This window comes from Entelurus aequoreus, linkage group LG18, assembly GCF_033978785.1.
Source record: "Entelurus aequoreus isolate RoL-2023_Sb linkage group LG18, RoL_Eaeq_v1.1, whole genome shotgun sequence".
NCBI lineage: Eukaryota > Metazoa > Chordata > Actinopteri > Syngnathiformes > Syngnathidae > Entelurus > Entelurus aequoreus.
In genome coordinates, this window is record NC_084748.1 from 11,162,460 (window position 1) to 11,190,063 (window position 27,604).

At 37.6% G+C, this 27,604-nt stretch overlaps 2 protein-coding genes across 6 annotated transcripts in view; one reads left to right on the forward strand and one right to left on the reverse strand.

Moving 5' to 3' along the window:
* The window catches only part of LOC133633786 (cytohesin-4-like), a 78,612-nt gene that overhangs the window by 30,575 nt on the left and 20,433 nt on the right, over positions 1-27,604 (reverse strand). For 4 of the 5 annotated variants that reach the window (XM_062026483.1, XM_062026479.1, XM_062026482.1 and 1 more), the window contains 3 exons: positions 24,628-24,737; positions 24,228-24,311; positions 21,108-21,174 (listed from right to left, as the gene is read on the reverse strand). The exons of the other annotated variant lie outside the window; for it this stretch is intronic. In XM_062026483.1, coding sequence (XP_061882467.1) covers positions 21,108-21,114 — 7 coding nt within the window. In that variant the 5' untranslated portion in view covers positions 21,115-21,174; positions 24,228-24,311; positions 24,628-24,737. The remainder of the gene's footprint in view (positions 1-21,107; positions 21,175-24,227; positions 24,312-24,627; positions 24,738-27,604) is intronic. 5 annotated transcript variants of the gene reach the window in all.
* Positions 2,987-27,073, forward strand: LOC133633789 (ras-related C3 botulinum toxin substrate 1-like). Its single transcript, XM_062026487.1, has 7 exons — positions 2,987-3,109; positions 7,180-7,251; positions 14,578-14,695; positions 20,606-20,668; positions 24,246-24,405; positions 24,614-24,745; positions 26,853-27,073. The coding sequence occupies exons 1-6, from the start codon at positions 3,075-3,077 to the stop codon at positions 24,739-24,741; spliced, it is 576 nt and encodes a 191-aa protein (XP_061882471.1). The 5' UTR covers positions 2,987-3,074; the 3' UTR covers positions 24,742-24,745; positions 26,853-27,073.

Genomic DNA, 27,604 nt, shown 5'->3' on the forward strand with positions numbered 1-27,604 from the left:
ATTCTATTTGTATTTGCTTTAGTTTTAAAGTGATTTAAAACTTATTGATTAAAATAATAATAATAATAACAATATTATTATTTATTGTTATTATTTGTATATTCTATTTGTATTTGCTTTAGTTTTAAAGTGATTTAGATGAGCCTTTTTTTGTCTGTTTGAATTTAGTATCTTATCCTATTTTTTTAAAATTATTATTTATTGTTATTATTTTTATATTCTATTTGTATTTGCTTTAGTTTTCTTTCCGTTACATGTTTTGCGAAAGACAGTATTTGCTCAACCTGATGAATGTCTGAAATTGTTGAGATGTGTTGTACATTGAGAATATATGTTTGTATGTACATTGTTCAATAAAAAAAAAATAAAAAAAAGTTGTCACATTGTCGTCACAAGTCTTTGCCGGAAGTAGACGGAACAACCACTAAGTTTAGCTTGTACTTGAATTTAACTGTGACCTTTATATTGAAAAAATGTGAACTATAGAAGCAAAAATATGTATTTCTTTTATTTCTCCATCCTCGTCATAAAGTTAATGCTAGTAAAAAAAAAATTAAAAAAACTTTTCTAATGTTGCTTAAGTTGAAATCAGGCTCTGGACCCCCTCTAGTGGTTGTACTGTCACATTGCAGACATTGTCGTTAAAAAAAAATCTTAATAAAACTAAAATGTTAAGATGCTTGGAATCAACAAACTCTCCTACAATATAAAAAATACAATCAAAAAATTTAAAAAGCTACATTCAAACAAATGTTTAATATAAATATTTATGACATACCAGAAGCCTATCGACTATGATTGCAATTGTGGTTTCCAAGCAGCCAATTTTCACAAGTCTTTAAGAATGTTATATACAAGAACTCAATCAGCATACTTTAAGTAAGGGGTGTCAAACTCCTTTTCATGGAGGGCCACATCGCAGTTATGGCTGCCCTCAGAGGGCCGCTTGTAACGGAGAGTAATATTCACCTCAGAATATTGCTGCACAGCAATATATTTTTTTTCCGTACTCCGTAAAAAAAAAAAAAATGTAGACTGGCAGCTGAATCGGCAGAATTTTACCGTGGATTCGATCGTTTTTTTGTCGCGCATCACTGCGACCTTATTTAACGCGCACCATCGTTATGGAAACCGTTGGCCGTGTGACCAGACTTTCGGAATTTCCTTTGCAATTTCACTGATTTTGAAGCGCTCTTAAAATGACGAGAGACTGAAAGCTTCATCAATGAAGACAGAAAGCAAAGACAATTTTGATAATAAAAAGGATTTTGAATTTTATTCAATGAAAAGCTAGTTACATCCAAAATCAATTTAGATTTACACAACATGCCAACTTCACTGGTTTTGGGTTTTATATATTCTTGCCTTATGATAGATATTTTTTATCCACCAGATTGTTTTAGGCTCAATCTTTGTTATTTATTATATTTCAAACATGTGAAACACTGATACATTTCATTATTATATCATTAACTTACTACCTTATTAAAAACGTATTCATCTGCTGGTTATATTTTTTCCAGTATTGTCACGGACATACGGACTGACACGACAAAAAATAAATAAATAAATAAAAAAACTAAATTCAATATTTTTTTAAATATATTGTTCAAAACATGGAATACCTAATGAGAAAAAAATTTAACATCAACATCTGTAAGTGCAAGTTAAAACTCTACTATGCAAAGCAAAAGCCATTTATCAACAACACCCAGAAAAGCCGCCGGCTTTGCTGTGAAGTTGGCACGTTGTGTAAATGGCAAATAAAAACAGAATACAATGATTTGCAAATCCTTTTTAACTTATATTCAATTGAATAGACTGCAAAGACAAGATACTTAACGTTCAAACTGGTAAACATTGTCATTTTTTGCAAAATTTGGAATTTGATGCCTGCAGCATGTTTCAAAAAAGCTGGCACAAGTGGCAAAAAAGAACATCCCACTGGTGTACAGGCTAATTGGGAACAGGTGGGTGCCATGATTGGGTATAAAAGCAGCTTCCATGAAATGCTCAGTCATTCACAAACAAGGATGGGGCGAGGGTCACCACTTTGTCAACAAATGCGTGAGCAAATTGTCGAACACCTAAAGAAGAACATTTCTCAACCAGCTATTGCAAGGAATTTAAGGATTTCACCATCTACGGTCCGTAATATCATCAAAAGGTTAAAATAATCTGGAGGAATCACTGCACGTAAGCGATGATAATACGGACCTTCGATCCCTCAGGCGGTACTGCATCAAAAAGCGACATCAGTGTGTAAAGGATATCACCACATGGGCTAAGGAACACTTCAGAAAACCACTGTCAGTAACTACAGTTTGTCGCTACATCTGTTAGAGGAAGTTAAAACTCTACTATGCAAAGCCAAAGCCATTTATCAACAACACCCAGAAACGCCGGCGGCTCCGCTGGGCCCGAGCTCATCTAAGATGGACTGATGCAAAGTGGAAAAGTGTTCTGTGGTCTGACGAATCCACATTTCAAATTTTTTTTGGAAACTGTGGACGTCGTGTCCTCCGGACCAAAGAGGAAAAGAACCATCGAGGCTGTTGCTAACGTCACTGGTTTTGGGTTTTGTATATTCTTGCCTTACGATAGATATCTTTTATCAACCAAATTGTTTTTGGCTCAATCTTTATTATTTATTATTTTTTTAAACATGTCAAACAATGATCAATTTCATTTTATTATCATTAACTTACTACCTTATTAAAAACACATTCATCTGCTGGTTATATTTGTTCCAGTCATGGACATACGGACTGACACGACAAAAAAAAGTCAAAAATAAATTAAATGTATCATTTTTTAAATATTGTTCAAAACATGTAACACCTAATGTGAAAATATTGAACATCAAATGAAAAAAAACAAGGCCATTAAGCGAGTGAGTGAAGGAGGAAGTTAAAAAGAAATGACGGCGACACCTTTATGAGGATTGTAGCGAATTAACCACAAAGTACTGACACACACACACACAGCAAAAGAAAGAGTGAGTGTGTGTTACATTTTCCTTAGTCTCACACTGATCTAGTGTGTGTGAGTGTGTGTGTGACGAGAGGACCAAGATGCAGACCATCAAGTGCGTGGTCGTGGGAGACGGGTATGACTTAAACTTTCCTACTTTCTACTCGACTTTGTCAGTTGGCTTAAAAATGAAAGTACATTTTTAAACGTCACCTGCCGTTGGCGAGCGGGAGCGTTTGTCCTCTGCTATGAGCGAGGTGACGAAAGAAGAATTTTAAAAAAATACAGCATACTATTACTAGAAACTACAAATGTCCGTCGTTTGGACTGGCTGCGGTTGACGTGACACGGGAGGTCGCCTAACCGGTAGGACGTGTTTTGAATGTTTTGTTTCTCTGATTCTAATACTACTTCAAACTGCCATCCGTCCATCTTATTCCGCTTATCCGAGGTCGGCAGGGAAGCCCAGACTTTCCTCTCCCCAGCCACTTCGTCCAGCTCCTCCCGGGGGATCCCGAGGCGTTCCCAGGCCAGCCTGGAGACATGGCCTTCCCAACGTGTCCTGGGTTTTCCCCGTGGCCTCCTACCGGTCGGTCGTGCCCTAAACACATTAGGGAGGCGTTCGGGTGGCATCCTGACCAGATACCTGAACCACCTCATCTGGCTCCTCTCGATGTGGAGGAGCAGCGGCTTTACTTTGAGCTCCTCCCGGATGACAGAGCTTCTCACCCTATCTCTAAGGGAGAGACCCGCCACCCGGCAGAGGAAGCTCATTTCGGCCGCTTGTACCCGTGATCTTGTCCTTTCGGTCATAACCCAAAGCTCAAGACCATAGGTGAGGATGGGAACGTAGATCGACCGGTAAATTGAGAGCTTTGCCTTCCGGCTCAGCTCCTTCTTCACCACAACGGATCGATACAGCGTCCGCATTACTGAAGACTCTGCCAAGTCGCAGGAGATGCTTCCAATTTAGTGGGAAACATTTTGGGAACAGCCTTTTCGTGTGCTGGTTGGCTATAGAAGATATTTTCTCAGCGGCACTCATCGAGGGCGGACGCTCCCCTTCCCTCTCCTGCTTGCTTCCTTGTCTTGTCTTAACTTTCTAGTTGCCCCTTTTTGCACTGCTCTCCAAATTTAAACATTGGAACTAACTAACTGGCCTCTCAACGAAATTGACAAGATCTTGGGTTTGGGGGAACCTGCCTGTCTTGAGGGAGCAGTTGTTGCTGGACACACGACGGATTCTTGGGAGAACAAGGAGTTGAAGGACGTTGAAGATATCCACCTATTCGGAATTACGACAACTGCTATTTGGAGTAATCGTTGCTCTGGTTTGTCCACAAATTGGAAGTTGCTGGCAGTCTTCAAAGTACCCCAAAGATGTCACAAATGATTGGAGGATGCGGGCAGAACTGTGGACACTTTGTGATTTGGTTAACATCGGCAGTCTGCCCTGCAGGATGAATTTGAGGACCAGTAATAAACCATTAAGAATAAAAAGCAAATTTTCTTTTCGCCCGCATACAAAACATTCCAACTTGGATTGTTTCCCTGGCTTCGAGACTCTCTCAAAGCTCCCTTCTCTCTCCTGCTTGCTTCTTTGTCTTGTCTTGTCTTAACTCTTTGGTTACGTCTTTTTGCACTGCTCACCAAATGTAAACATTGGAACTAACTAACTGGCCTCTCAATGAAATTGACAAGATCTTTGGTTTGGGGGAACCTGCCTGTTTTGACGGAGCGGTTGTTGCTGGACACACAACGGAACCTTGGGAGAACAAGGAGTGCCACGTGCCTGTCGACCCTTTCAGTCGAAGACGTTGAAGATATCCACCTATTCGGAATCACGACAACAGGACATCTGCTGTTTGGAGTAATTGTTGCTCTGGTTTGTCCACAAATTGGAAGTTGCTGGCAGTCTTAAAAATTCTTCAAAGTACCCCAAATGTGCCACAAATGATTGGAGGATGCGGGCAGAACTGTGGACACTTTGTGATTTGGTTAACATCGGACAGTCTGCCCTGCAGGATGAATTTGAGGACCAGTAATAGACCATTAAGAATAAAAAGCTAATTTTATTTTCGCCCGCATACAAAACATTCTAACTTGAAATGTTTCCCTGGCTTCGAGACTCTCTTGAAGCGCCCTTCTCTCCCTTCTCTCTCCAGCTTGCTTCTTTGTCTTGTCTTAACTTTCTGGTGGCCTTTTTTTGCACTGCTCTCCAAATCTAAACAATGGAACTGATTAACTGGCGTCTCAACGAAATTGACAAGATCTTGGGTTTGGGGGGACCTGCCTGTCTTGACGGAGCGGTTGTTGCTGGACACACGACAGACTCTTGGGAGAACAAGGAGTGCCGCGTGCCTGTCGACACTTTCAGTCGAGGACGTTTAAGATATCCACATATTCAGAATTACGACAACAGGACATCTGCTGTTTGGAGTAATCGTTGCTCTGGTTTGTCCACAAATTGGAAGTTGCTGGCAGTCTTCAAAGTACCCCAAAGCTGCCACAAATGATTGGAGGATGCGGGCAGAACTGTGGACACACATGTGATTTGGATAACATCTGACCGTCTGCCCTGCAGGATGAATTTGAGAACCAGTAATAGACCATTAAGAATAAAAAGCTAATTTAATTTTCGCCTGCATACAAAACATTCTTACTTGGATTGTTTCCCTGGCTTCGAGACTCTCCCGAAGCTCCCTTCTTGTCTCTCATGGACACACACCTGTTGTTGACTTTGGACTGACTGGCGGTTGCAAGAACACTGAGGTCGCGGAACAGACACACGCTGCAGGCTTACACACACACACATGCATCCACGAAAAATACACGCCACACACACATACCCCACCTTCCATCCCACGCCTTCCAAGCTTGAATCCCTTAGAGGTGATGGACGGCTGGGCAGCGCTTAGATAGCAGCAGCCTACCTCTGTAGACCCACTTCCTCCCCTCGGTTGCAAGTCTTGTGGATTCTATGCAACTTGTTTATGTGTGCTTTTGGCTATTGAGTTTTTTTTTGTTGGCATCAGTCTGGATCCCCTTCCCAGGAACCCAGTCTGACCGAAGCTTTTTTTACTCATCCTCCCACCCCCACAGCGTTGATCTTTTTCCCACCTTTCTAAGGGGCGCCGGAAGTTGGCTGACCCGTCAGCGTTCCTGTTCTGTCTCCCTGTAATGTATGTCTTCTCTCGAGTGGGACCGTGCTGAAAATCTAAATTTCCCCTCGGGGACTAATAAAGTAAATGATTGAACTAAACCTCAAGCTCTAATTCCCAAACAAATGTTTGAAAAAGAGCTTGTAGAGGGCAGCACATTTGGATTTTCGTGTTTTTTTTTCCTCACTTTGTTTATTTGGTTTTGTTTGTTTCGAGAATTACAGGCAGTAACGAAAGTACTTGCCGTGCGACTGGAGATCCACTTCCACAAGCCCAGAGAACAAGTATACAAAAGTTAAAGTACCAATGATTGTCACACACACACTAGGTGTGGTGAAATTTGTCCTCTGCATTTGACCCATCCCCTTGTTCACCCCCTGGGAGGTGAGGGGAGCAGTGGGCGGCAGCGGGGGCCGCGCCCGGGAATAATTTTTGGTGATTTAACCCCCAATTCCAACCCTTGATGCTGAGTGCCAAGCAGGGAGGTAATAGTTCCCATTTTTATAGTCTTTGGTATGACTCGGCCGGGGTTTCAACTCACAACCTACCGATTTCAGGGCGGACACTCTAACCACTAGGCCACTGAGCGGCCATGGTTTGTTGCTTGTTTAAATAAATGCGGGAACAACAGTTTCAGCAACACAGGAACTCTATTTTTTAGAAGTCTGCAGGATACTCATACTCGCTTGTAACTCTATATTTCTTTTTTCTTCTCACTTTTTGTGTTTATTTTGATAAATACAGGCAGTAAGAAAAGTATAGGCCACGCGAGTGAAGATACGCCTCCACAAGCCCGGACTGCTTGCATGAAACCGCGTTTAAAGTGGCCATGTTTGTTGCTTGTTTAAAAAATGCGGAAAACAACAGTTTTAGCAACACAGGAACTCTATTTTTTACAAGTCTGCAGGATACTTATTCTCGCTTGTAACTCTAAATTTCTTATTCTGGGTAATGTAGTTAGTCTACAAGTACCTACACAGAGAAAACCTCCAGAAACAAAGCAACCTTTATCATTTCCATACGTGTTTCATGTGTGTGTTTTTAGGGCTGTGGGGAAAACATGTCTGCTCATCAGCTACACAACCAACACCTTCCCTGGAGAATACATTCCGACTGTGTGAGTACACACACAAACACACACACACACAGGTTATCATTTGGGAATGGGGACAAAGTTTTTGCTCATCACTTGTGGGGACCACCCTTTCTACAGGTTGTGGAGGCATAAGTTAGAGGAGTTGCACTGGACTGGTTAACCAGCTATTTACAACAACGACAGCAATATGTTGAGATCGATGATCATAGGTCAGAATGTATGAATATTGAATGTGGAATTTTACAAGGTTCGATTTTAGGACCCAAACTTTTTATTTGATAAATAAATGATATTTGTGAGTTTTCGAAAATGTTATAGTACGTATTATTCGCAGATGATACAAATTTATACTGTTCAGGAGATGACTTGAAAATCTTAGCCGATAATATTGAAGAGGAAATGGTTAAACTAAAATTGTGTTTTGATGTAAATAAATTATCTTTAAACTTGGAAACTACTAAATTTATGGTATTCAGTAATAAAAGAAAGATAGAATTTAGTTTATCCATAAACACAGTGAAAATTGAGAAGGTGTCTGAAATCAGGGGCCGTATTTATCAAGCTTCTTAGAATTACTCCTAAGAAGTCTGCTAAGAGTTGACTTATGAGTAAAGAAATTATTCGCTGAAAGCTTTACTTAAAAGTTAGTTATCAAGCGTCTTACTCACACTTTCAGCGAAGTATAGGACTGAATCTTAAAGGCCTACTGAAATGATTTTTTTTATTTAAACGGGGATAGCAGATCCATTCTATGTGTCATACTTGATCATTTCGCGATATTGCCATATTTTCGCTGAAAGGATTTAGTATAGAACGACGACGATAAAGTTTGCAACTTTTGGTCGCTGATAAAAAAAAGCCTTGCCTATACCGGAAGTAGCGTGACGTCACAGGAGGTAGTATTCCTCACAATTCCCCGTTGTTTACAATGGAGCGAGAGAGATTCGGACCGAGAAAGCGACGATTACCCCATTAATTTGAGCGAGGATGAAAGATTTGTGGATGAGGAACGTTCGAGTGAAGGACTAGAGAGGCAGTGCAGGGTGTATCTTTTTTCGCTCTGACCATAACTTAGGTACAAGGTCTCATTGGATTCCACACACTCTCCTTTTTCTATTGTAGATCACGGATTTGTATTTTAAACCACCTCGGATACTATATCTTCTTGAAAATGAGAGTCGAGAACGCGAAATGGACATTCACAGTGACATTTATCTCCACGACAATACATCGGCGAAGCTCTTTAGCTACTGAGCTAACGTGATAGCATCTGGCTCAAATGCAGATAGAAACAAAAGAAATAAACCCCTGACTGGAAGGATAGACAGAAGATCAACAATACTATTAAACCATGTACATGTAACTACACGGTTAATATCTCTCAGCCTGGCAAAGCTTTGCAATGCTGTTGCTAACGACGCTGAAGCTAACGTAGCAACTTAGCAACCGGACCTCACAGAGCTATGATAAAAACATTAGCGCTCCACCTACACCAGCCAGCCCTCATCTGCTCATCAACACTCGTGCTCACCTGCGTTCCAGCGATCGACGGCGCGACGAAGGACTTCACCCGATCACAGATGCGGTTGGCGGCTAGCATTGGCTAGCGCGTCTGCTATCCAAGTAAGTCCTACTTGTTGTGTTGCTACAGCCAGCCGCTAATACACCGATCCCACATACAACTTTCTTCTTTGCAGTCTCCATTGTTCATTAAACAAATTGCAAAAGATTCACCAACACAGATGTCCAGAATACTGTGGAATTGTTCGATGAAAACAGAGCAGTTTGTATGGTGACACATTGGGTACGAATACTTCCGTTGCCGTCGTGACGTCACGCGCATACGTCATCATACATAAGACGTTTCCAACCGGAAGTTTAGCGGGAAATTTAAAATTGCACTTTATAAGTTAACCCGGCCGTATTGGCATGTGTTGCAATGTTAAGATTTCATCATTGATATATAAACTATCAATCAGACTGCGTGGTCGGTAGTAGTGGCTTTCAGTAGGCCTTTAAGTGCAACACTCAGAGCTGAATTACGACATTACTATGTGACGTAAACGGAATTTTAGGTGACGTCATTTCTGTGTCCATAGAAATGACCAATCACGGAAGGGAATCCCTTGTCTAAGAATAAAGAAATATCTTGGAAATATTTAAGTGGACAATGGGAGTGTATATTTTGACAATAAACTACAAAATAATACAAAACAAACAATATTGGCAATGAATCAAAAATAAATGTGCATTTTCCCAGTGGCGAGATATCGAAGCATTGTGATGACCTTTAGTTCTGCTGTGAAAGCTCTGCTGTGTGATGTTGCTGATGAGATGACGCCCCTTATTAAATCTGTGACAAAAATAATACCCGCTCTGTCTAAACCAGTGTTTCCCACACATTCATTTATTTGTGGCGGCCCGCCACGAAAGAATTACGTCTGCCACAAATAAAAAATGAAAAATAAAATATATATATATATTTTTTTTTTTTGTCCTGTCCAGCTTCTCAGGCAAATCATATAGTTGATGTAGATGCCCATATAGGCTGTTCAGATTTACTTTACAAAAGAGAAGTGTAGGATACTTCTCTTGTTGCCTTATTTGTATTTGACCACTACTGTTTTCTGTTTATTTGTTACAGACTGTGGCAGGACACCTCTGCCTCTGTTTCACTTTATGTTGCCGGTAAATAATATGGTTGTAGTAGTAGGCTAAAGTTAAATTATTTAGTATGCGCTAATTAAAGGGGCAGAGCTTTAAGAGACATTTTAGCTTTTACATCTTATAAGATATATTTTTTGTAAGAACCACAATTAATAAATATATTTCAGTGAATAACTTATTGTTCAAATCTGTATATAAATATGTACATAAAGTGTTGTAATTATATTGTAAAATGGATGGATGGATGGACGTTTAAAACAAAACTGTTATTATTAATTAGTAAGTATACATTTTTTGAGCCTTTTTAGAGAAAATCATATCATTGTAGTAAATTATGCAAATTACTCGATGATGTCATGGTGACCACGTCCATAGCCACGCCCCCACCGCCACAAGTATCTTGGCAGTTTATGGGAAACACTGCTAAACGATACCGTTTGATCAGCTGCTCGTCATCAAACAAAGCCAGGACATCCTTCCACTCCCTGAACGTTCGCGCACGTCTCTCTCGCCTCAGTGCCATCCCCCGCTGGCAACTCCTAACCACTTAGGACACCTCTGAAGGTCTCTTAAATATCGTGGAGAGTAGGAGTGATTCTTAGACTTAAGAAAGTTGATAAATAGCTTTTATTCTTAAGTTTGAGAGTAGGACTAAATTTCGCAACTTCTCAGGACTTAAGTATAAAATGGCACTCTAAGACGCTTGATAAATACGGCCCCAGATTTCTTGGGGTCATCTTAGATGAAAAGTTGACATGGAAAGCTCATATATCGCATGTGAAAAATAAGGTATCTAAAAGCTTTTTTATTTTGAACTAGGTTAAATACAGTTTCCCGTATAATACAATGAGAATGTTATATTGCTCAATTATTCTACCTTATTTCAATTATTGCGCAGAAATATGGGGAAATACATATCACAGCAACATAATGCCTTTATTTCTTTCACAAAAAAGAGCAATTCGTATTATTTTTACAGTAGGATATAGAGACCACACAAATCCACTCTTCATTAGGTCAGGATTATTAAAACTAAAAGACATTGTAGAATTGCATACTCTATTAGTGATGTTCAAAGCGAGAAATAAAGTTCTTCCGAAGGACTTACAAAAGTTATTTGTGTTCACGTCTGAAGATGAGAACCACAGAAGGCCGTATGATTTTAAACATCCAAGAGTGCGAACAAATTTGAAGCAAATGTGCTCGTCTGTTGCTGCTGTGAAAGCATGGAACTCTCTAAACAAAGACTTAAAAAGTTGCAAGACTATCTTTGAATTTAAAAAGCGTTACAAAAAGAGACAACTGGAATTGTATCAAACTGATTTTTGATTTTGATTGGACGTGTCATTTTGAAAATGCTTAAACAAAAATTTAAAGTATGTTGGAGTTGGGGTGTTGGTGGAGGGAACAGGGATAAAGTCATCTAAAATTATTTGTGTTAAAAAGAGGGTAGATAAATATAAGAATAGCATTCTTCCATCTGCTCCTTTCTGATCACGGAAATGTATAAGAAACAAAAAAACAATGAAAGTGTCAACTGTATATGGTTTGTATATATGCATTTTCATGAAATGAATAAAAAGAAATGATGAAAAATGATTTAAAAAATAGTGTAAAATGGCCACTGCCCAGTTAGCTCATACACGTCTTTAAATCTCTGGATTGATGAAGTAATGTGCTGATCATTCTTACTGGGGACCCTGGGTAAAAAAGAGTTAAAATGGTTCATGGGGACCAAATTGAAATAATTTTGCATAATTCACACAAATTTGTACGTGACTACTGAGGACCATTTAAAAAAAAAAAAAAGTTCAAATTAAATATGACATGATGCTCAGAATACAGCACTACAGCTGTCTTCTTATAAAATGTTCAAACAAATCCTGCGTCTTCTGTGACATTACTGAAAACTGCTATTTAGCAGTAATGAAGTTGTCTGCAACTCCAACTACCATATATAGAAGGATGGAAAATTCTGAATGTGAATCATACTTTAAGGTAATAATGTTTTATAATCATGCTGTATGAAAATGTCATCCTAAGGAACACTAACCAGATTTTGTTTTTGGAAAAATATATTAGTTTGAACTAAGGATGGATACCATACAGAATCACAGTACTATTAATGCCAGGATAACAAATGTTTCACTTTTCAAGAAAATACATTTTCTCTTTTACCAATATTTGAAACACGTAAACAAAGTAACCCAAATTTCCCTGTTGTGGGATCAATAAAGGATTATCTTATTTTACCTTAAACCACAGAAATAAAATACAAACTCACTTAAACTTTTATTTTTGCTTTTTATTTTTAACAACATTGAACATAAAAAAATTATAAAAAATAACTTAGGCATGTTCATAATGGATCTGACTATCATTTAAAAAGGTTTCCCTTTAGGGCAGTGGTTCTCAAATGAGGGTACGCGTACCCCTGGGGGTACTTGAAGGTATGCTAAGGGGTACATGAGATTTTTTTTAAATGTCTGTCAGAAAGAACTGTGAAAAGAAATGCAATATTCAGTGTTGACAGCTAGATTTTTTGTGGACATGTTCCATAAATATTGATGTTAAAGATTTCTTTTTTTGTGAAGAAATGTTTAGAATAAGTTAATGAATCCAGATGGATCTCTATTACAATCCCCAAAAAGGGCACTTTAAATTGATGATTACTTCTATGCGTAGAAATCTGCATTTATAATTGAATCACTTGTTTATTTTTCAACAAGTTTTTAGTTATTTTTATATATTTTTTTCCAAATAGTTCAAGAAAGACCACAACAAATGAGCAATATTTTGCACTCTTATACAATTTAATAAATCAGAAACTGATTTAGTGCTGTATTTTACTTCTTTATCTGTTTTTTTCAACCAAAAATGCTTTGCTCTGATTAGGGGGTACTTGAATTAAAAAAATGTTCAAAGGGGGTACATCACTGACAAAAGTTTGAGAACCACTGCTTTAGGGGACCTGTTTTTTTGTCCCCATACCGTCAGAAGTCCCCTAAAGGTGACTGTGTAAACCAGGGGTGTCAAACATACGGCCCGCGGGCCGGAACCGGCCCCCAAGGAGGTTCGATCAGGCCCGCAGGATAATTTGAAAGTGGAAAAAATGCATAAAAGACATGGAGTTAATATTTTAAATTCGCTGCAATTCATGGATTATCCGCTAAGGGGCGCACTCTTTCCATCAGAGTAGAAGACAAGCCGCATCACTGAGACAGACTGAAAACAGCAGACGGTATCAATGCGCCATCTGCTGCTTGTTACGACGTTGTTAATACCTTGGTCTCTACCTCTCCGCTACACCCTCATTAGCCAAAATGTCGTTATCCAAACGGAGAAAAGTAGATAAGGAGTGTAGAATTTTCAAAGAAAAATGGACCACATCCTATTTATTTACAGAGATGCACGGAAAACCTTCGTGCTTGGTGTGTTTGCAACAAGTTTCGGTATTGAAGGAATATAATATTCGACGCCACTACGAGACTCATCACAGCGAAAAATATGACGGCTTGCAAGGACAACTGAGAAGAGATAAGATTAACGAATTGCTGGCGGGTCTGAGGAAACAGCAGTCAACTTTCATCCAGAAAGTGACAGCTAGTCAGGACATGACACCTGGTGTTGATGCACTTGTACAGGCCAAAAGATGCCAAGTTTCAGGAACAAATACAAGTCCAGACTAGACTAACACCTTTAAAATGCTGCCTTAGATACTGTTTGCATTGAAAGAATACAGCTCTGTGAAGATGAATCCTTACTGTGGTGATTTAAAAAATGTGCACTTTAATGTTAGTCAGCAGCTCCAAAACAAAAGTTGTGTGATGGAATTCTACTGTTCATACAACTCCATAAATTTTCAGTATGTATTGTATGTGTATGTATGTTTCATGTATGAAGTTTACAGATTTACAGGACAGGCGAACACTTTCTTCATTACACATTTAAAATCACTCTCCTTAGTTTGTAAGGTGTACGCAGGGATTACATTTAGATTTTATATGCGTATGTGTAAGTGGTTTAAAAATTCCTTTCTTTAAAAGTCTCATTTAATCTTAAAGTGCATTACTATATTTTTCAGTACCAATTAAAGTTTTGTGCCTTTGTACAATCAGTGGGATCAGTTGCAATGCATATTTGTGAATGATAAAAGTAAATTGCACATTTGTCTAAGGAAATATGAGGTGTTTCATGAAATGTTTTGTAAAAGGATAGTTCATTAAATTTCAATATTTTCCTAATGTTCTTGTGCTTCTTTACACCAAAACAAAGGAAAGACATGATATTTTGGTTATTTATAGCAGACTATGGTATAATTTTAATGGTCCGGCCCACTTGACATCTCCCTAGGCCGTATGTGGCCCACGATGCGAAATGAGTTTGACACCCCTGGTGTAAACAGAGCAATGTCCCCATTAAGTAAGCATTGCCAGAACACACACACACACACACACACACACACACACACACACACACACACACACACACACACACACACACACACACACACACACACACACACACACACACACACACACACACACACACACACACACACACACACACACAAAGTAAAATCCACTACGAGTTACCAACTTGTGCAATATTGAGTTAAGTTGTGTAAATAACAACAAAATTGCTCGAATATTTTTTTTTTTCCAACTGTTTACATTTTAGTTTCGAAACCTACTCGGCCAGTGTGATGTTGGATGGCAGGCCGGTGGTTCTGAGCCTCTGGGACACGGCCGGACAGGAGGACTATGACAGGCTCCGCCCACTGTCCTACCCCCAGACGGTACACACAGCCGACTTTAAAAAGTGTCGTCTTTCTCACGTTTTTTTTTATGGGGGTTTTCCTTACCTAAGATGCTAACATGCTACTTTTTTGCTAGTCTATTCATGTTTAAAATGCACTGTAATCAATAAAAAAAAACTGACATTTGACTTTTTACACACAAGTCAAAATTGTTGATAAGAAGTCATCACATTTGCTGCTTACAGCCACTAGGGCAGTGGTTCTTAATCTGGGTTCGATCGAACCCTAGGGGTTCGGTGAGTCGGCCTCATGGGTTCGGTGGAGGTCAAAACACACCCGACTCATCGTGTAAATACAAACTTCTTCCTATCGGCGTATTACGGATACGGCAACAGCTGACTGGTTTGCAGGTGTGTAATTTGTTGTGAGTTTATGCACTGTGTTGGTTTTGTTGTTTGAACAAGGTGATGTTCATGCACGGTTCATTTTATGCACCAGTAAAAAAAACATGGTAACACTTTAGTATGGGGAACATATTCACCATTAATTAGTTGCTTATTAACATGCAAATTAGTAACATATTGGCCCTTAACTACTCATTATTAATTACTTATTAATGCCTTATTCGGCATGGCCTTATTATAACCCTAACCCTAACCAAATAACTCTAAATTAAGTCTTTGTTACTTAGAATATGTTCCCCTAGAGTCCAAATAACTCTAAATTAAGTCTTTGTTACTTAAAATATGTTCCCTTAGTGTCCAAATAACTCTAAATTAAGTCTTTATTACTTAGAATATGTTCCCCTTGTGTCCAAATAACTCTAAATTAAGTCTTTATTACTTAGAATATGTTCCCCTAGTGTCCAAATAACTCTAAATTAAGTCTTTGTTACTTAGAATATGTTCCCCTAGAGTCCAAATAACTTTAAATTAAGTCTTTGTTACTTAGAATATTTTCCCCTGTCCAAATAACTCTAAATTAAGTCTTTATTACTTAGAATATGTCCCCCTAGTGTCCAAATAACTCTAAATTAAGTCTTTATTACTTAGAATATGTTCCCCTAGTCTCCAAATAACTCTAAACTAAGTCTTTATTACTTAGAATATGTTCCCCTAGTGTCCAAATAACTCTAAATTAAGTCTTTATTACTTAGAATATGTTCCCCTAGTGTCCAAATAACTCTAAATTAAGTCTTTGTTACTTAGAATAATTCCCCCTGTCCAAATAACTCTAAATTAAGTCTTTATTACTTAGAATATGTTCCCCTATTGTCCAAATAACTCTAAATTAAGTCTCTATTACTTAGAATATGTTCCCTTAGTGTCCAAATAACTCTGAATTAAGTCTTTGTTACTTAGAATATGTTCCCCTAGTGTCCAAATAACTCTAAATTAAGTCTTTGTTACTTAAAATATGTTTCCCTAGTTTCCAAATAACTCTAAATTAAGTCTTTGTTACTTAGAATATGTTCCCCTAGTGTCCAAATAACTCTAAATTAAGTCTTTGTTACTTAGAATATTTTCCCTTAGTGTCCAAATAACTCTAAATTAAGTGTTTGTTACTTAGAATATGTTCCCCTAGTGTCCAAATAACTTTAAATTAAGTCTTTGTTACTTAGAATATGTTCCCCTAGTGTCCAAATAACTCTAAATTAAGTCTGTGTTACTTAGAATATGTTCCCCTAGTTTCCAAATAACTCTAAATTAAGTCTTTATTACTTAAAATATGTTCCCTTAGTGTCCAAATAACTCTAAATTAAGTATTTGTTACTTAGAATATTTTCCCCTGTCCAAATAACTCTAAATTAAGTTTTTATTACTTAGAATATGTTTCCCTAGTGTCCAGATAACTCTAAATTAAGTCTTTGTTACTTAAAATATGTTCCCCTAGTGTCCAAATAACTCTAAATTAAGTCTTTATTACTTAGAATATGTTCCCCTATTGTCCAAATAACTCTAAATTAAGTCTCTATTACTTAGTATATGTTCCCCTAGTCGCCACTAAACTAAGTCTTTATTACTTAGAATATGTTCCCCTAGTGTCCAAATAACTCTAAATTAAGTCTTTGTTACTTAGAATATTTTCCCTTAGTGTCCAAATAACTCTAAATTAAGTCTTTGTTACTTAGAATATGTTCCCCTAGTGTCCAAATAACTCTAAATTAAGTCTTTGTTACTTAGAATATGTTCCCCTAGTGTCCAAATAACTCTAAATTAAGTCTGTGTTACTTAGAATATGTTCCCCTAGTTTCCAAATAACTCTAAATTAAGTCTTTATTACTTACAATATGTTCCCTTAGTGTCCAAATAACTCTAAATTAAGTCTTTGTTACTTAAAATATGTTCCCTTAGTGTCCAAATAACTCTAAATTAAGTCTTTGTTACTTAGAATAATTCCCCCTGTCCAAATAACTCTAAATTAAGTCTTTATTACTTAGAATATGTTCCCCTAGTGTCCAGATAACTCTAAATTAAGTCTTTGTTACTTAGAATATGTTCCCTTAGTGTCCAAATAACTCTAAATTAAGTCTGTATTACTTAGAATATGTTCCCCTATTGTCCAAATAACTCTAAATTAAGTCTCTATTACTTAGAATATGTTCCCTTAGTGTCCAAATAACTCTGAATTAAGTCTTTGTTACTTAGAATATGTTCCCCTAGTGTCCAAATAACTCTAAATGAAGTCTTTGTTACTTAAAATATGTTTCCTTAGTTTCCAAATAACTCTAAATTAAGTCTTTGTTACTTAGAATATGTTCCCCTAGTGTCCAAATAACTCTAAATTAAGTCTTTATTACTTAGAATATGTTCCCCTATTGTCCAAATAACTGTAAATTAAGTCTCTATTACTTAGAATATTTTCCCTTAGTGTCCAAATAACTCTAAATTAAGTCTTTGTTACTTAGAATATGTTCCCCTAGTCTCCACTAAACTAAGTCTTTATTACTTAGAATATGTTCCCCTAGTGTCCAAATAACTCTAAATTAAGTCTTTGTTACTTAGAATATGTTCCCCTAGTGTCCAAATAACTCTAAATTAAGTCTTTGTTACTTAGAATATGTTCCCCTAGTGTCCAAATAACTCTAAATTAAGTCTGTGTTACTTAGAATATGTTCCCCTAGTTTCCAAATAACTCTAAATTAAGTCTTTATTACTTAAAATATGTTCCCTTAGTGTCCAAATAACTCTAAATTAAGTCTTTGTTACTTAAAATATGTTCCCTTAGTGTCCAAATAACTCTAAATTAAGTATTTGTTACTTAGAATATTTTCCCCTGTCCAAATAACTCTAAATTAAGTCTTTATTACTTAGAATATGTTCCCCTAGTGTCCAGATAACTCTAAATTAAGTCTTTGTTACTTAGAATATGTTCCCCTATTGTCCAAATAACTCTAAATTAAGTCTCTATTACTTAGTATATGTTCCCCTAGTCTCCACTAAACTAAGTCTTTATTACTTAGAATATGTTCCCCTAGTGTCCAAATAACTCTAAATTAAGTCTTTGTTACTTAGAATATTTTCCCTTAGTGTCCAAATAACTCTAAATTAAGTCTTTGTTACTTAGAATATGTTCCCCTAGTGTCCAAATAACATCTAAATTAGGTCTTTGTTACTTAGAATATGTTCCCCTAGTGTCCAAATAACTCTAAATTAAGTCTGTGTTACTTAGAATATGTTCCCCTAGTTTCCAAATAACTCTAAATTAAGTCTTTATTACTTAAAATATGTTCCCTTAGTGTCCAAATAACTCTAAATTAAGTCTTTGTTACTTAAAATATGTTCCCTTAGTGTCCAAATAACTCTAAATTAAGTATTTGTTACTTAGAATATTTTCCCCTGTCCAAATAACTCTAAATTAAGTCTTTATTACTTAGAATATGTTCCCCTAGTCTCCAATTAACTCTAAACTAAGTCTTTATTACTTAGAATATGTTCCCCTAGTGTCCAAATAACTCTAAATTACCGTATTTTCCGCACCATAAGCCGCACCTAAAAACCACAATTTTTGTCAAAAGCAGACAGTGCGGCTAATAACCCGGTGCGCCTTATATATGGATTAATATTCATATTTATTTTCATAAGGTTTAGGTCTCGCAACTACGGTAAACAGTCGCCATCTTTTTTCCCCGTAAAAGAGGAAGCGCTTCTTCTTCTACGGTAAGCAACCGCCCCATAGAAGAGGAAGCGCTTCTTCTTCTACTGTAAGCAACCGCCAAGGTGAGCACCCGTCCCCGGAGAAGAAGAAGCTCGCGGATATTTATTTTCATTTGTTTTTCTGTAAAGACAACAAAATGTCTCCTACTAAGAGACACGCGTACAAGGTTCCACTGGCTTTTGATATTCATGTGAACCGCACTGTGGATACAACGGGAACACGTACGGTGAATATTCGCACCACAGGGAATGAGAAGTCGTCCTACTGTGGTTCTAGCTTGCCATGCTAACGGCCAGAAACTTCCACCCACGGTGATATTCAAAAGGAAGACCTTGCCAAAAGAGAACTTTCCAGCCGGCGTCATCATAAAAGCTAACTCGAAGGGATGGATGGATAAAGAAAAGATGAGCGAGTGGTTGATAGACGTTTACGCGAAGACACCGGGTGACTTTTTTCACGCAGCGCCGTTCCTGTTGATCTACGACTGCATGCGCGTCCACATCACAGATGGTGTCAAAAAACAAGTGAAGCACACCGAAGAAGAATAATTCGAGGGATTTGTAGATGAGTAATAACTTCAGAAAGTGAGCTTTAAATGTTTATTTTGTGTGTTGTGTGACACTAACGTATGAGCAACGTTGAGTTATTGATGTTGCTATTGCTCTGCACTATTTTGAGTGTTACTATTTTTGTGATTGCACATTTGCACATTACATTTTGGGAGTGAACAGAGTTGTTAGAACGCTGGTTTGTAATATATTATTAAAGTTTGACTGACCTATCTGACTGTTTTGTTGACATTCCCTTTAGCGTAGCGTAGGTGCGGCTAATAGCACGGGGCGGCTAACAGGTAAACAAAGTTTTGAAATATGCCGTTCATTAAACGTGCGGCTAATAACACGGGGCGCCTTATGGTGCGGAAAATACGGTAAGTCTTTGTTACTTAGAATATTTTCCCTTAGTGTCCAAATAACTCTAAATTAAGTGTTTATTACTTAGAATATTTTCCCCCAGTGTCCAAATAACTCTAAATTAAGTCTTTATTACTTAGAATATGTTCCCCTAGTGTCCAAATAACTCTAAATTAAGTCTTTGTTACTTAGAATATGTTCCCCTAGTGTCCAAATAACTCTAAATTAAGTCTTTATTACTTAGAATATGTTCCCCTATTGTCCAAATAACTCTAAATTAAGTCTCTATTACTTAGAATATTTTCCCTTAGTGTCCAAATAACTCTAAATTAAGTCTTTGTTACTTAGAATATGTTCCCCTAGTGTCCAAATAACTCTAAATTAAGTCTCTGTTACTTAGAATATGTTCCCCTAGTGTCCAAATAACTCTAAATTAAGTCTTTGTTACTTAGAATATGATCCTCTAGTGTCCAAATAACTCTAAATTAAGTCTTTGTTACTTAGAATATGATCCTCTAGTGTCCAAATAACTCTAAATTAAGTCTTTGTTACTTAGAATATGTTCCCCATACTAAAGTGTTACCAAAAACATATAACTTCGTCTTGAATTTGAACATTTTTTCAAATGTTTTTTTTCACTAAAGAAGGGTTCGGTGAATGCGCATATGAATCTGCTGGGGTTCGGTACCTCCAACAAGGTTAAGAACCACTGCACCAGGGGGTATACGTTCATGTCGCTGCCACCTAGAGGCCACCATGGATTAATACAGTTTGAATAACATCTACTTTATCCTCCTAAAAAGTCCAAAAGAAAATGTATGACATGTATTTGAACTTGTTGGAACATTGTAACAGCGTATTTTTGTCTTTGTGCGTCCAGGATGTGTTTCTGATTTGTTTCTCCCTGGTTGAACCTGAGTCGTACAACAACGTCAAAGAAAAGGTGAAATTGTATAAAAAAGCTTCCAGGCGCTCGTTAGTAAGCACCTGATTACCTGTCCATGTTAAATCAATCATCAAATATGTTAATAGCTGAGCCTCGTTGACCAAAGCTAAAAAGCAGGAAGTAGCCTGCTAGCTAACAAACATATGAACGACCAAACATACACAATGTTTGCAAGAATGTTTTTTTAATTTTCTCTTTTTAAAGTTTGAGTCACATTAGGATCGCTTTCCCGCTCTAAAAAGCAAACTTACATCGCTATTTTGATTTTTTCTTAGTCATCTCCATGAACCAGGAAGTAGCCTGCTAGCTAGCATTAAACGCCTTCTTCAATGTGTCACTTTTTTAAAAGTATTTTATGTTCCTTGTTTACTACGTGTGTCACAATCAAACAGTTCTCCGTCTGGACTAAGACATAAAAATGGTAGGGTCCACTTACCTCTCATAATGAACCAGGAAAGAGACTGCTGACAATTCTCAGGGACTTTAGCTATGGAAGACGATACCTGACACAAAAAATAATTGAATAAAGAGAGGTACAATAAAAATAAAATACAAATACCGTATTTTTCGGACTACAAGTCGCAGTTTTTTTCATAGTTTGGCGACTTATACTCAGGAGCGACTTATGTGTGAAATGATTAACACATTACCGTAAAATATCAAATAATATTATTTAGCTCATTCACGTAAGAGACTAGACGTATAAGATTTCATGGGATTTAGCGATTAGGAGTGACAGATTGTTTGGTAAACGTATAGCATGTTCTACAAACCCCGTTTCCATACGAGTTGGGAAATTGTGTTAGATGTAAATATAAACGGAATACAATGATTTGCAAATCATTTTCAACCCATATTCAGTTGAATATGCTACAAAGACAACATATTTGATGTTCAAACTGATAAACATTTTTCTTTTTGCAAATAATCATTAACTTTAGAATTTGATGCCAGCAACACGTGACAAAGAAGTTGGGAAAGGTGGCAATAAATACTGATAAAGTTGAGGAATGCTCATCAAACACTTATTTGGAACATCCCACAGGTGAACAGGCTAATTGGGAACAGGTGGGTGCCATGATTGGGTATAAAAGTAGATTCCATGAAATGCTCAGTCATTCACAAACAAGGATGGGGCGAGGGTCACCACTTTGTCAACAAATGTGTGAGCAAATTGTTGAACAGTTTAAGAAAAACCTTTCTCAACCAGCTATTGCAAGGAATTTAGGGATTCCACCATCTACGCTCCGTAATATCATCAAAGGGTTCAGAGAATCTGGAGAAATCACTGCACGTAAGCAGCTAAGCCCGTGACCTTCGATCCCTCAGGCTGTACTGCATCAACAAGCGACATCAGTGTGTAAAGGATATCACCACATGGGCTCAGGAACACTTCAGAAACCCACTGTCAGTAACTACAATTGGTCGCTACATCTGTAAGTGCAAGTTAAAACTCTCCTATGCAAGGCGAAAACTGTTTATCAACAACACCCAGAAACGCCGTCGGCTTCGCTGGGCATGAGCTCATCTAAGATGGACTGATACAAAGTGGAAAAGTCTTCTGTGGTCTGACGAGTCCACATTTCAAATTGTTTTTGGAAACTGTGGACGTCGTGTCCTCCGGACCAAAGAGGAAAAGAACCATCCGGATTGTTCTAGGCGCAAAGTTGAAAAGCCAGCATCTGTGATGGTATGGGGGTGTATTAGTGCCCAAGACATGGGTAACTTACACATCTGTGAAGGCGCCATTAATGCTGGAAGGTACATACAGGTTTTGGAGCAACGTTATCATGGGCGCCCCTGCTTATTTCAGCAAGACAATGCCAAGCCACGTGTTACATCAACGTGGCTTCATAGTAAAAGAGTGCGGGTACTAGACTGGCCTGCCTGTAGTCCAGACCTGTCTCCCATTGAAAATGTGTGGCGCATTATGAAGCCTAAAATACCACAACGGAGACCCCCGGACTGTTGAACAACTTAAGCTGTTCATCAAGCAAGAATGGGAAAGAATTCCACCTGAGAAGCTTCAAAAATGTGTCTCCTCAGTTCCCAAACGTTTACTGAGTGTTGTTAAAAGGAAAGGCCATGTAACACAGTGGTGAACATGTCCTTTCCCAACTACTTTGGCACGTGTTGCAGCCATGAAATTCTAAGTTAATGATTATTTGCAAAAAAAAAAAAATGTTTATCAGTTTGAACATCAAATATGTTGTCTTTGTAGCATATTCAACTGAATATGGGTTGAAAATTATTTGCAAATCATTGTATTCCGTTTATATTTATATCTAACACAATTTCCCAAATCGTATGGAAACGGGGTTTGTATATGTTATAGTTATTTGAATGACTCTTACCATAATATGTTACGTTAACATACCAGGCACATTCTCAGTTGATTATTTATGCCTCATATAACGTACACTTATTCAGCCTGTTGTTCACTATTCTTTATTCATTTTAAATATCCTTTCAAATGTCTATTCTTGGTGTTGGGTTTGATCAAATACATTTCCCCAAAAAATGTGACTTATACTCCAGTGTGACTTATATAGGTTTTTTCCCTTCTTTATTATGCATTTTCCGCTGGTGCGACTTATACTCCAGAGCGACTTATACTCCGAAAAATGTTTATTGTAGCGTCCTGGAAGAGTTAGTGCTGCAAGGGGTTCTGGGTATTTGTTCTGTCGTGTTTATGTTGTGTTACGGTGCGGATGTTCACCCGAAATGTGTTTGTCATTCTTGTTTGGTGTGGGTTCACAGTGTGGCGCACATTTGTAACAGTGTTAAAGTTGTTTATACGGTCACCCTCAGTGTGACCTGTATGGCTGTTGACCAAGTATGATTTGCATTCACTTATGTGTGTGAAAAGCCGTAGATATTATGTGATTGGGCCGGCACGCAAAGGCAGTGCCTTTAAGGCACGCCCCAAATGTTGTTGTATGGGTGGAAACTGGGAGAAATTCGTGAGAATGGTTGCCCCGGGAGATTTTCGGGAGGGGCTCTGAAATTCGAGAGTCTCCCGGGAAAATCGTGAGGGTTGGCAAGTATGACTGGGAGACGCAACTGCTCTGTACTTCTCCCTACGTCCGTGTACCACTCCATACAGCGGCGTTTTAAAAAGTCATACATTTTACTTTTTTAAAACCGATACCGATAATTTCCGATATTACATTTTAAAGCATTTATCGGCCGATAATATCGACAGTCCGATATTATCGGACATCTCTAGATAATACATGTGGAATTAAATGAATTTTGGAAAATAGATTTTTCAAAATAAAAATACGGTCACAATTTTTTAAGGTGATTAATTCTAAAGAATAAATCATTTAATTGAAATGTTCACTTTCCTATATTTTGATGCTTACTTTTTTAAAGTAAAAATGTTTTTTTTTAGTTTCAGATTTTTAGCAAGTAGGGGGTGGGGCATCAACTGAGAGGGGCGTGGCATCAGGACAAACAACTTGTCAATACAAATAGGGATATTTCTTCCAGTACAGTACAAGCTTTTGGCCCTAATTGAGCTCCGTATATACTACCCTCGTCTCCTACTCACCCTCCTTTCCCGCTTCAGTGGTGCCAGGAGGTGCGCCACCACTGCCCCAACCCCCCCGTCATCTTGGTGGGCACCAAGCTGGACCTGAGGAACGATCAAGACACCATCAAAAAACTGAGGGAGAACAATCGGTCGCCCATCTCTCACCAGCAAGGCATCGATCTGGCCAAGGAGATCAGTAAGCAGAATATTAGAAACATCTGTCAATCATCTCATTTGGTGTGGAGGAACTTGACTAGAAGCCCATGATGTCACGTCACATGATCAACAATTCTTAGTACTTTGATTAGTCAAGACAGTGTATGATATGCTAAACAAACAAGTCATTTTTGACCTTAAAGATGGACAAAAATTCCATTGTGTGTGTGTGTGTTTGTTCGTTCCAGAAGCAGTCAAGTACCTGGAGTGCTCGGCGCTGACTCTGCGAGGTCTGAAGGTGGTGTTCGATGAAGCCATCAGAGTAGTCCTCACACCTCAGTCCCTCAACCACAAAAGAAAGTGTTCCGCGCTCTAAGGAGGTAAGAACACAAAACGTTATTTTCAAAAGATGACATTTTTTTTGGACTGTAGTTTTTTTCCATTAAAAGTCGACTGAAAGTGCGTCAGTCTTGAGCTGTGCAAAGTAAAAAAACAGTATGTTGGATTAACTCTTAAAGAGTTGATATTAACTCCGTTTCAGATAACACTAAAAAAAGACTAAAATGTACTTAATGGCCAGTGTCAACTTTTCAGAGTTAATTCTACTAAATTTAGTGTCACAATTAACAATGTCATGTGTAGAATTACTTAACACTGTTGCTTTTTCACACTGGTCGGAGTAATATGATAACACTTTATGTAGCTATTTTTACTCCATATTTAGTTTTAAAATAACACCAATTTGTAGTTATTTTTTACTTATCGTCAGTGTTATTTATTTAGCAGGCGCTACAGGTGCATCAGAGCCAGAACAAACAGACTCAGAGACAGCTTCTTTCCCACAGCTGTCACCATCTTGAACTCTAACTTATAATAATAATTCACCCCTATACAATATCCTACCCTAATATCCTACTGTGCAATATTACCCTTCGAGTGCAATACGTCCAACACTGATTGTTATTTATTACTCCGGTACTCTTATCCTTTTCTGTATATTGTACAGTATTTTGTATTTCTACAGTGTTTTGTATATTGTACAGGATTGCTTATTATTTTTATTGGATAGTAGTCTGTTTATTTCAATTGTTAGTTTTTTCTTTATTATCTGTTGTGTAATTGAATTTATTTTTTACCCCATATTTGTTCCCACTGCCGCACCTTAAATTGGAGTCCTTAATCTCGTTATATGCAAATATAATGACAATAAAGTCCATTCTAATCTATTCTATTTTGCTACATATTTATATTATGCTCTATATTACTAAATTAGTAACGCATCAGAAATACTTACATACATTTACAGCAACATTTATTAATTTGTCATCAATGCTGAAATTTGCAGTGCTAGTTCACCAGATAAATCAAAATGGCACCACAAACAAAGCTCTATCATTCTCTCCATATGACAAGTGGATGTCAAAAGACCTGCGATAATGCAGGTTTTTCTGGGGATACATCTTGAACAATTTGTGTTGTTCCACAATTAATTTTTCATTCATTTATTTATTTCAGGCAATGACATAAAAAAGTACAAAGTTGACAACACATAATAATATAAATTAATATAGTGCAAAAGGTAATGTATAGTATGTAATGCATGATTGTCCAGTTTTGCCTGAAAGGGAGTGGGAAGAAGATAATTTATTTAATCCCACACCCAGTTCTCCATTCAGTGATTATTCACATGAGTTTCACTCTTACTTTGTTCAAGGATTATAATTTGATTTGATTTTTATTTTTATTAAGGATCCCCATTAGCTGGTTGCCTCAACAACCCACTTTACTTTCTTTTTAGAAACCTGTTTACTTTCAATGCCGGTGAGAATTTGAGGCATGAGGTTATTCCAGATCGACAAAGATCTATAAATAAAAGACTTCCGCAAAGCATTCTTCCTGGGACGAAGGAGTACAAAATGCCCTTCACTGGCTGCCCTGGTATTATGATTATGTACACTGTAAAAAAAAAATCCTATTTTTATGGTTAATTTACTCTAAATTTCTACTGTAATTGTTCTTTTTTTTTAAAAAATAGTTTATAAAGCTGTAGAATTGAAGACATTATCTGTAAATAAACAATCCGCCTGGTATTTTAAGTAATATGCCAGTAATGACAAACTATGTATATTTCTATTTTTTTTACAGAAATATACCAAATTAATTATACATAGCATTTTCTGTTTTCTTAAATTACTTTCAAATTCATGTAAAATTACAGTAATTATCTTTCATTAAATATGTAGCTTGTTATATAATAGTTTATGTCCATACTAACAATCTAACTAGAATAAAGGTATTTTTCTGCAGAACTGTTTGATCAAATGTTTCAAATAGACACACAGTCCCTGTGATTAAATTGGTAAAAAAAAAACTATGTATGCTGTCTGTAGCAATAATGTCACACCGGGGTGAATTCTGGTCTGGGTTTCATGTTGTTTTGTCATTTCCTGTTTTATTTTGAAATGCTGACTCTCCCTCTCGTTTCAGGTCACTTGCTTTTCCTGCTGTTTCACTGGTCTGACGTCTTTCCTTATTGCCTGATTGCGCCCACCTGTGTCACCCTCCCTCAGGTGTATAAATGTGAGCGTTTTGAGTTTATTGATCATTTTGTTAGTTTAGAGGTCAGGTTAGTTCTGTTTTTGATAGCCTGTTTTGTTTCTCCCTTTTTGGACCCCTTCCCCTTGTCGGAATAAATATCGGTTTCCGAAATCCTGCATCTGTGTCCAGAGTCCTATTCGGGTCGTGACAAATAAAACTCCAATATTGGTCAGTAGAGCAGTGATTTTCAACCACTATTGTCTGGTGTGCCATGGGAAATTATGCAACTTCACCTAATTGGTCCAAAAATATTTTTTTGCAAATCAATAATCATAATAATGTGCCGTTGTCTAGTGCCTGTGCTGTGTAGAGCTTGGCAGGGTAACCATGTAATACTCCATACCAGTAGGTGGCAGCAGGTAGTTCGTTGCTTTGTAGAAGTCGGAACGCGTCGAGCATGGCCTGTCGTGGTCCCGATATGCAGAGCACGGCGGGAGACAGCGTGCAGGTAAAAAGGTATATAACGCTTAAACCAAAAATCAACAAAAGGCACTGAAGCATAGGGATGGCTATGTAAAACAAAAGTAAAACTGAACTGGCTACAAAGTCAACAAAAACAGAATGCTGGACGACAGCAAAAACTTACAGCGTGTGGAGCAAAGACGGCGTCCACAAAAGCACATCCCGTACATGACATGACA